The 10,651-nt window shown below is 40.9% G+C and overlaps 1 protein-coding gene across 1 annotated transcript in view; it reads right to left on the bottom strand.

Moving 5' to 3' along the window:
* Positions 1 to 935: 935 nt before the first annotated feature.
* LOC134527568 (C3 and PZP-like alpha-2-macroglobulin domain-containing protein 8) overlaps positions 936 to 10,651 on the bottom strand; it is a 148,675-nt gene continuing 138,959 nt past the window's right edge. Inside the window, exons 30-32 of the mRNA XM_063360357.1 lie at positions 7,432 to 7,594; positions 5,403 to 5,598; positions 936 to 1,363 (exon numbers count right to left, since the gene is read on the bottom strand). Coding sequence (XP_063216427.1) covers positions 936 to 1,363; positions 5,403 to 5,598; positions 7,432 to 7,594 — 787 coding nt within the window. The remainder of the gene's footprint in view (positions 1,364 to 5,402; positions 5,599 to 7,431; positions 7,595 to 10,651) is intronic.

Here is a 10,651-nt window from a genome sequence, read left to right as displayed (position 1 = left end):
ATTACTAAGCACTTCTTAATGTTTATGATTTTTAACACGCACAGTCACACATATCAATAAATATATTTACGAGGTAATTTCATTAAGAATAATTATGTCTCATGGAAAATTATAGTCAATCCGATACTTCATGACTCACTTTGATAACAGTTTTTAAATAGTTATAAAACTAGTTGTGTAAAGCTTAGTTTTAAGAAAGCTACAATATCAAAATTATCTGGAGTTATTATTTCTCATTGAGCTTATTTCTGTGTTGTGCATACTATCTCAAACTTAAATATATTTAACTTGCATAATTTGAAATATATTTATGTTCGTCAGAATGGTAGCTGTATATTAAACAATTTAATTTCGTGATGATAATTACATCATTTAGCTTCGAGATCTTTTATTGAATCACAATTCAAGAAGTTTCATTAGAACTCATATGATAATGTGGGGTGGCAGCAAAAAAAAAATAGATATAAAAAAAAACTTTATAATTGCTGGAAATTTTAAAAAAAAAAGAGAAAAAAAACATGGCGAATTGTAAGATTCTGAATTAAAACATAACTGTAAACTTAAGAAAACGGCCACCAGATGGGATTTCAACTAAGAAAAGTTTCAAAAATGATTATTTCAAATAACAGAAGATCTCGATTGTCTAGGCTTTCGTAGCCGGTTTCACTTACTTAATCTTGGCTGCTGGCTTGAGCCCACGTCCAAGTAAATAACGGAGTGGCCACTGTTTCAGCATTACTCGCTGCATTCTACCTTCAAGAGCGATCAGCAACTGGCATGAAGCCAAGAAGATGCTGGACGTGGGTGATCGCCCTCGGAGGTGCCTGCAACAAGGCCTGACAGATCGCCAAGCGCCCCCACGTCAACACTGACGAACGAGGCCTCCGCCCGGCATCCGAGAAGAAGTCAACTGCTGGAGATGGTTCGTGTAGTTCTCAGCGGCTGCTGTTGTTCTTGCCGGCGCCCAGCATCCCCCACAGGGCGTGCTTGTCGAGCACCATCAGCTTCTCGCTCCTGCCGGCTGGGGGCGCCGCCGCCGCCTTGTCCCTGTTGACGGTGCGAGGACCCTTCTGCTGCACCTCGTTGTGCTCGGCGGGCCGCAGCAGCTCGCTCGTCTTGTCGAGCTTCAGGCCCGCCTTCGCCGAGTCGCTGGTGTTGCTCGAGTCGCTGGTGTTGCTCGAGTCGCTGGTGTTGCTCGAGTCGCTGGTGTTGCTCGAGACCCGGCGCGCCTCGACGCCGCTCCCGTCGCCCGCCCCCTCCTGCGCCTTCTGGCGGCGCGCGGCCGTCTCCTCGCCCTGGCCGGCCGGGCACACCCGCCCGCACTCGCACACGCTCGAGAAGTTGGAGCTCAGCTGGGGCTCGCCTGCAACACACACACACACCTCCACATTCACAACGATCACGTTTCAATTCATGACATTTGTTTTCGAATTGTAATATGTACCTACTTATTCTCTGTGAATTTCTAGCAGGATGACAAGTAGTAAGTATATAAAAGGGGCCCCTGGGACACGGGTCCTGGGTGTGGAGCCAGTGTATCCAACCACCATCTTGGATTGTGACGTCACGGTGGCCATCTTGGACTCAAAATTTCTCAAAATTCCTCAAAAATTACTCAAAATTACTCAAAAATTACCGTTTTGAGAAAAAAATTCTCGTTTTCTTCCTCAAAAATTCAAAAATTAGGATTTCGAAAAACTTTAAAAGTCTTTTGCCTTAGAAAGAACACAAATTCCTAAAAGAGGCTTAAGCATCCATGTCTACAGCCTCCGATAAGCCTCTTTTAGGATTATGACGTCACCGTTGCAATTTACGTTATGTCCGCCATCTTGAAAATCTTTATTTATTATCCGATTTTATTGAAAAAAAAATTAAAATTTATAAAAATATTTAATTAATAAAATTTTAACAAAAATATTTTTAAAAAAAATATACATTTACGGCATGGAGCTCGGAAAAAATGAAAAAAAAATGGCGACAGGCTTCTTCCTCAATGGTGGCTGCTGGCAGACTGACTCCCCCCACCACTTATGTCAAAGTATATATATCGTCACCTAGTATGACGTCATGTCCGCCATCTTGTAAATCCGTAATTTTTCTGTTAGAAAATCGGGAAAAATTTAAAAAATCCTTAAAAAAATTAATCAATCTAAGTAAATAATAAAAATTTTTAAAAACACCGTTGCATTTTTCGTAACGGCAGCCATCTTGATAATCCGTAAATGTAATGCTAGAAATTCAGGAAAAATTCCAAAATTCATCAAAAAAATTACTTATTAGAATACTGTTTGATTAGATCGATTCCTGTCCTTGGTATAAAACTGCTAAGAGCAAGAAAAAAAACACATATCCTTCCTCCACAGAAGCCACATACAGACTGACCTACCACCACCAATACCAAGGTATATAAATATCGTAGCTGGTATGATGTCATGTCCACCATCTTGTTTTCATCTGCTGGAGACCGCAATCTTGTTTTCGTCTGCTATAGTGTGCTGACACCATGTTACTATAATTGTCTGTTCACCATACCTTTGTCCTCAACTGTTGGCATTGAACATTGACCTTGACCTTCAACTTTGATATTGACCTTCAACTTTCACTTTGACCTTGAACTTGACCTTGACCTAGAAATTTGATCTTGACCTAGAAATTAGACATTGAACTTGAACTTTGACCTTTACCTTGAACTTTGACCTTTACCTTGTAATTTGACCTTGACCTTGAAATTTGAATTTGACCTTGCCGACCATCATTTATCCGACATTTTGTGTTCAGTACATGCTACCAGGACCTACCACCTGCTAGAGGTCATTGCCACCATCTTTTTTTCGTCTGCTGGAGGACTCAATCTTGTGTGTACTCATATTATAGAGTACAGTACCATCAGACTTGTTTAAGTATTCTAATAAGTAACTTTTTGATGAATCTTGGAATTTGTCCCGAATTTCTAACATAAAAATTACGGATTTACAAGATGGCGGACATGACGTCATACTAGGTGACGATATATATACTTTGACATAAGTGGTGGGTGGAGTCAGTCTGCCAGCAGTCACCATTGAGGAAAGAGCCTTTCGCAATTTTTTTGTCTCTCACCGGGTTCGAACCGAGGACTCCGAGCTCGATGCCGTAAATGTATACATTTTTAAAAATATGTTTTACTAAAATTTTATTAATAAAATATTTTTATAAATTTTAAATTTTTTTTCAATAAAATCGGATAATAAATAAAGATTTTCAAGATGGCGGACTGACGGAAATTGCTACGGTGACGTCCTAATCCGAAAATAGGCTTATCGGAGGCTGTAGACATGGATGCTTAAGCCTCTTTTAGGAATTTGTGTTCTTTATAAGGCAAAAGACTTTTGAGGTTTTTCGAAATCCTAATTTTTGAATTTTTGAGAAAGAAAACAAGAAATGTTTCCTCAAAACGGTAACTTTTGAGTCATTTGGAGTCATTTTTGAGGAATTTTGAGGAATTTTGAGTCCAAGATGGCCGCTGTGATGTCAGAATCCAAGATGGAGGTCGGCTCCACTGGCTCCACACCCAGGACCCGTGTCCCAGGGGCCCCTTTTATATACTACTATGACATTTAACCCATTTTTTTAGTAGTTATCTTAGCATGTTTGTTCTAATGAATTTTTATTTACCTATCAAAATATGTCGTATAAAATAATTAATTTCCAGTAACGCAGCTTTGTAAAATATGATCTTGTAAAGTGGGCTGGAATTGGTGGCTGATGTTTTATTAGTTTCGGGCATCTGATAACTATGAACCGCTATAGAAGTCAAGTTGGTTTGTGAAGTCGTTTGCAAAATTCACGTCGAGCAAAGTCTTCGCATACTGCGGTAAAGGCGTTGGAAGATCTCGCCTGCACGTGGGCCACTGGAGACAGTGGTCCGCGAAGAGTAGAGACTGAAGCATCGGTGGAATGAACGGGCCAGGGGAGACGGGAACTCCCGAGGCACCCCGCTGGCTCATGGAGCTTCCACGAGGTTTCCCGCTCGTGGGAAGTCAGGGACTGGACCTGCCACAGCTGGAGCGACATGGTCCCCGCTAGGCCTGCGCGAACACTAGTTTATTGATGCGATGCGAATATCAAATAGAATGTTTAAAATATGCCCGAGGACGAATCTAATTACGAATATTATTCTCGGCAAAGCGGTATTACACTTATATTATAAAATACAGGATTGAAGTCAAAAATAATCGTTAATCTTTTATAATGTCTGAACTTATTAAGTTAATAACTAAATGGGCCAAGTAAATATATAACATCATTCAATAAAAGTATAGAAAAATAATGCATAACATAAATATGAAGAATTAATACAATCCAACGTAATTCCTTCTAATTTTTGAAGTAACTAAATTTATTCAAACAAAACATATGCAACACAGAAACAAACTAAATATTTTAATGAGACGAAAATATTAAACTTCCAATGTTTTAAAGCTTTGCAACAAATCCTAAACTTCACATTAGACGCGAAGTTTTGCATCATAGCCGAAGCTTCAAATAAACCGAACGGAACATTTCCTGGCGGAGCCAACTGGAACATGAAAAAGAGCTTCAGTTGATTGGCCTGGTCGAAGCCTCGCTCGGGCCTGCCCTCGGCTGGAGGTAGCGAGGCGAGGCACCGCCGGCTGAGTGCTTCCAGCCGGGAGCGCGACCAGTCGCGACTCCATGCTATCACCATTTCTTTGGAAATTAGCGAACTGTGCGGTATTTATCGGCAGCCTAACAAACAAAAAAAAAAAAGTCGTAAACTTTTAGAAAGAAAATGTTGGCTACTTAGTTGTTGTTTTTTTTTTTTTTTTTTTGGTCGTTAATTGCTGGGAATATTCACTATAAATGTTTCAGAATATATATTTTCCAATACGGAACAACCAAAACAGTACGTTAAAGTGCTTTAACTTTTGTTTCAAAATTAAAAAAAAAAAATCTGTATTGCCGCAAAGTATGTGTGTTGAAAATCACAAATGCCGTTTCAATATTGACAAGAAGACGCAAGTGCACATGTCACATTGCAAACGTGCTTATTTCATTGCCACCAAGATAATTCAAGATTGTCAAAAGTGTAATAGTTTGCAATAATTGTACTCAATACGCCACTCCGTTGATACAAGTTATGAGGATCTCTCCTCCATTTTTGATAACCCAGCCTTCATATACTATAAGGACGTCCAGGCTGGGGCCCCCATGGGCATGGATGCGGATACGCCGCATACGCAACCGGGAAGGGCGTTAGAGCTTTTGGCTATACACGGAGGCTGAGGCTACCCATCCCAGCTCCGGCCCCCTACCCCACTCAGCTGACCAGCAAGTCGGATGCTCCCTTAGCCCTTGATACAGCAGTCTAATATAGTGGGAAGGTGGGAGTGTGTGTGACGCACCGCCGAACCACGTGATGACGTCGTCGTCGGTGACGCCGGCGAGCAGCGGGCTGGCGCGGCGCGTGTGGAAGAAGGCGGCGGCGCCCAGGTGCGGGCGGCCGGCCGGGTGCACGCGCGCGAAGGCGGGCCGCAGCGAGGCCACGGCGAACCCCCCGCGCGCGCTGTAGCGCAGGCACACGGCGCACGAGCCGCTCACCTGCGGGGCATCACACTCCCCACTCACCTGCGGGGCAGCACACTCCCCACTCACCTGCGGGGTAGCACACTCCCCACTCACTAGCATCCACACTGCATGGCTCAGGGCGAACCTGCCGACTTTACTAGGCAACAGGATGGAGCCCCTGCCCCGTTGGAATCTCTCTGCAGCCAGAGTGATTGAACACACCCAAGCCACTGACCACTGGATTGATTGTAATGGCCGAGACAACAAATCCCTCCCCCAACCCCCCCCCCCTCCCGGGCTGGCCTCCACGTTCACCTGATATATGCGATCTTTTTTTCTTTTACCTTTGGATGTTTATAAAATGTCGTGTCTTATGTTCTGCCGCTACCTAATGATTTGCACACATACTGAACATTTGTAACATTTTAAAGAAAATCTAGTTTAGTTTACCTTCGATTTGATGTATAATTAGTTGTAAGTAGTCTAAGTTAAGTATGCAATAGTCCCCAAATCCTTCCCGGAAAAAATTAAAGAATAAACTGTTTCAAAAAAACGTCTTTAAGCAAATCCAAGACTTCAATTTCAAAGATGGTTTTGCTGATTCATTATGAAAAATTTTGATTTTCTTTACTAATAAATTAACATCTGGTTAGTTTGATGAATTCTTACGATCAAATTATGGTAAAATCGCGTCATTGTAGGAGGCAATAGATTATTTTAAAGATTTATTTTACGATATTATGAATTGAAATAGGTGTTGATTTCCGGTTTAAATGTTACATGTTAATAGCACATTAATTTTTTCTGTGTCCTTTAATAAACAGTTTTTTGAAGAAAACAATACCAAAACAGGGAAGTGAAGATGAAACCCCGACAGTCGCGTGACGCTAGCAGTTGTCAGCCCTGGAGTCGCGCCTGCCAACCCACGTCTATACCAGCCTCACCAGCGCAGCCCGTCTCGCCATCACAGTCAAACACACATCTGCTTGGAACCAGTTTCACGATAACATTGACCACTAATATAGCTGTGCCTGGTTTGTGGTTTCACAAACACATGTCAAAGGACCTAGTTCCTTTGGTAGGGCTTTACCAACAGCCCACCAAATAATTATATTGTAGTGTCACTTTTCACCACCAGATATAAATACTTTTTACACAGTCAGTTTTACGTATCAGATAACAGATTTATCAACAAACTATAAATGGACTTCTTTTATTGAATGCAGGTTTCAGCAAAAAAAAGTTTAAATAGTGTTCTCAGGCTTTCACGGCCATTGTCTGAAGTATATTGGCAGTTAGTAGGTAACTACAGTTAGTAGGTAGCAGTTAGTAGATAGCAGTTAGTAGGTAGCAGTTAGAAGGTAACTGCTCCACCGATGATGGCGACTGCAATGTCGACCGAAATGTCAGTGAATTATTCGCCAAGGCCGCGGCTACAACCCAGAAGCCAAGCTACTTCAAAGATTAAAGAACCTCACATATCTAGGGGCAGCACTGCTTGTACAGATCAAGTAATTTTATTAGGCTATGGTGTGTTTCAACCATAAATATAGTTTGATTTCAAGATTTTTCTTTAAGTCAATTACCCTTATTATAAATACTGTAGTTAAATCATAATAATGTTATTGGCTTTTGTTGTAACATTATTCTGCCAGAATTATATTGGCCGAAAATGTCACCACGTCAATTTGCTTGTCAGAGAATCTTTTTGCTTAAAGTTCTTTTCACTCTGCTATAAAGTCATTCACCCTTGAATATTTTCACTCCAGTGATATTATTAATCATTTCCCTCTGGCTTGGCTTGGCACTAAGTAGTTTTGCCAGTGGACGAGGCTAAGCTACCTCCGGCCGCAAGGGCATACTCACGTTCGCCAGCACGAACCATATCCTGTCCTGCAGCGCTCCGTGATGCACGGACGTGATCTTGCCCGAGCTGTCCAGCACGGCCGGACTGACGCTCTCCAGGTGGAAGCCGGAGAACAGCGTCACCTCCAGCCTCAGCACGCCGGAGGGCTCCGAGCCCTTCCACCTGCGCACACTCGCTCCTGTGCACCGCGCCTCAGCAGGCCCGCAGCCCTCAAGGAGGTGTGTGATCTTTCGACATGAATTTACGACAGGAAACTTCAGCCGAGGATTCGACACAACTTACAACTCGTAAACTATGAAATCTACAGAGTTGAAGTAAATATATCTTAGTAGAGCAGACTTTGCTTGTGGTCAATACGTATGACTCACCCAGTTAACATTTGCAGTGATGACGTAATGAACGTTGGTAGGGAGCATCAAATTGAAGTAAGTGATAACTGTAACTCCGAAAGTGACAGACCGATTTGCGTGGTTTGAACTTTAAGTTGCTCCTGAGTGAGCACTGAGTGGTGCTAGTTAAGTGGAATAACTATAAAGTTACTAACTTTGATTTTGTAGCCATCAATCGCAAAATGCCTAAACGAAAACAGGTTATGTTTGAGAAAAGGAAGAAAAAGCAAAATCGCTCGAGCAGAGGCATTAAAAATGCAGAGAAGTGTCGTAGCCGAGAGAAATGAGCCCGTGGAGCACAAGAGCCCCGAACGAGGCGCTCGAGCGAGCCTCAGCCGTCCTCCTGGCGAGAAGCGACGGGGAATACAGAACATTGTTTGGTAATGAATGTGGATATGCTCTCTGATGATTCTGATGTTCATATGGAGTCAGTTGAGCCAGTGGTTGTGAAGGACGGTGTCGCAATTTTTTGTGTCGCAACATTCCTGGCGTGGCCGTCCGACCGTAAAGTATGACGTTCATCGAATTCACATCAAAAAATAAAGCAACATAAAAATTTTAAATTATTTTATCTATTTAATACACAACATTAATGCTCAGCGTGATGGAAATTCATTAAACATCTCCTGGCGGTTGTAGTCCAAAATAAAGCCTACCCAGTGTTTTTATGATATTTCTCTATAATTAAATTTTGAAAAAGAAAATTTACTGCTTCACTTAAATAAAATCTCAAGGAATAGCAATCTTTTAGAACTCCAACCTTTACAACTGCAAATTAAAACAATGATTTTTATTGAAGAAACTGAATTGCTCATATTTTGGATTTTTATTTAATTGTTTTTAATACATTGTTTTTAAGCCAAAAATGATTTCTAAAAAAAAAAGTCACAAATACACTTTAACTTATGTTATTTAATACATGAAACATGCATGTAAAGTTTTGTATGAAAGATATGCTTACAGTAATATGTGTGCAAACCGGAATTAAATATGGACTACTTGTAAGAAATTTCCTGCCGCTTATGTGTGTGTGAGGCATGTCGGGCCATAGAGGAAATGAAATATATTATTGTAGCTTACTAAGTATCTATGAGTAGATAATATGCTATGTTTTTCTCATTCTGTCTTCACTTGTATATATTTTTTAACTTCGAAGGGAGGGCCCGGATCGCACAGAACTCCCTCTGGCTACGTGCCTGGCTACAGTTGTGCCTCCCAGCTCCAGAGTGAGACGTTAAAGTAACCATAGAACCAGAAGGGAGACATAGAAGTGCGACTCTTACAGTAGGAACTGAAATTACGTGTTGCATGACATGTGACGCTATCTGTTGGGTGGGCCCATTACTACTAGCACAAAAAAAATCTCGGGTGGAAGGTTCAAATCCAAAGTGTTAGTTTTGTAATGTTAGTTTAAGGGAAATTAAGCTCCGCCATTTTAAGTTTGTTCCATTTTTTTTGTTATAATTTTAATTTTGAACTATTTATCCCAATTTTTGGCATGTCAAGGCAATAAATAATATCTCCCAGACCTTCTATACCTTGTTGCCAACACGCATTTACTAACAGGGTTTAATCTGTAATCGATAAGAGGAAATAACATATTGTTCACGCGGGCGACTACAACTGTCATGATAATCACACTCACAAGTGTTGACTTAAAAATGTACCCAAAGCTAAGTTCTATTCCATATTGACCCAAAAAAATTACCACGGAAGATTAATTAAAAGTGGTATCAAAATGTTTGGTGATGGCAGGATGGCGACACCTAATCCCCCTTAATTACTAGACGATTAATTACTTAGTAGAAGATAATTGAAATTAAAAAAACACTTAATACTGTTTTGTAATAAAAAGTATATATGTATATATATATTAGTCTAGATGCAGTATTTCTGGTGTCACACCACAATAAAATTGGCCACCAAAAAAATGTGAAATAATTTTCACTTGTTTGTTTGCGTGAAAATAGTCGGAGCATTACTTCTCACAGTAAGTGAAGCTACGGTGGTAATATAAAGAATGTCCATAAAAGTATGTCCCAGTTTAAATGGTATATTATAATCGTTTAATTTAGGCTATTTATAAAAAAAATCATACATCAAATTGAAGGTAAACTTGCCTAATTTTTCTTACAAAGGTTCAATGTGTGCAATTTTAGTGATACGGCACACATCCAACTTAAAGTCCAGTTCTTCCCACAGACTAATGGAAGCAACAGTCTCTTCAAACGGTTTTCTTTAGCAACTGAAGTTCAAGACTTGCTTTCAGAACATATTTCTTAGGACTACGCTGATAAGATGCTCTAATACGGACAACATCTGGAACAGATACGTTTGGTCGTCCCGTGCTCTTCCCTTTACAAACACATCCGGTCGTTTCCAATCGTCTGCACCATCGGCGGGTGTCTTGGCCACATGGGGGGGGGGGGGGGTCTCAATTAAGCTTTAAACTAAACGCACGTTGAACTGAAATTACAGATTCACTCCTAGCGAATTGCAGAACACAAAAAGCTTTACGCTCAGGAGTCGCCCTTTTTGCGTAGGTAGCGCTGCAAGCGAGAAAACAACAAAGCAGTACTCGCGCATACGCTTTATCTAAAACTGTTCGAGATACTCTTTAATTGCAAACTTGAACAAACGCTATACAATGCTTACAGTTGATACAATTGAAATTTATAACTGGGACATTCTTTTATGGCCATACTCTACTATGAGCGCTACTATCTAGCGAATGGGCCCAACACTACTCTCAGTCTTGGCAACCGGGGTTTTATGGCCATACTCTACTATGAGCGCTACTATCTAGCGAATGGGCCCAACACTACTCTCA

This window comes from Bacillus rossius, chromosome 1, assembly GCF_032445375.1.
Source record: "Bacillus rossius redtenbacheri isolate Brsri chromosome 1, Brsri_v3, whole genome shotgun sequence".
Lineage (NCBI taxonomy): Eukaryota > Metazoa > Arthropoda > Insecta > Phasmatodea > Bacillidae > Bacillus > Bacillus rossius.
Note: the sequence above shows the minus strand (reverse complement) of the source record. Positions and strands in the feature narration are given on the sequence as shown.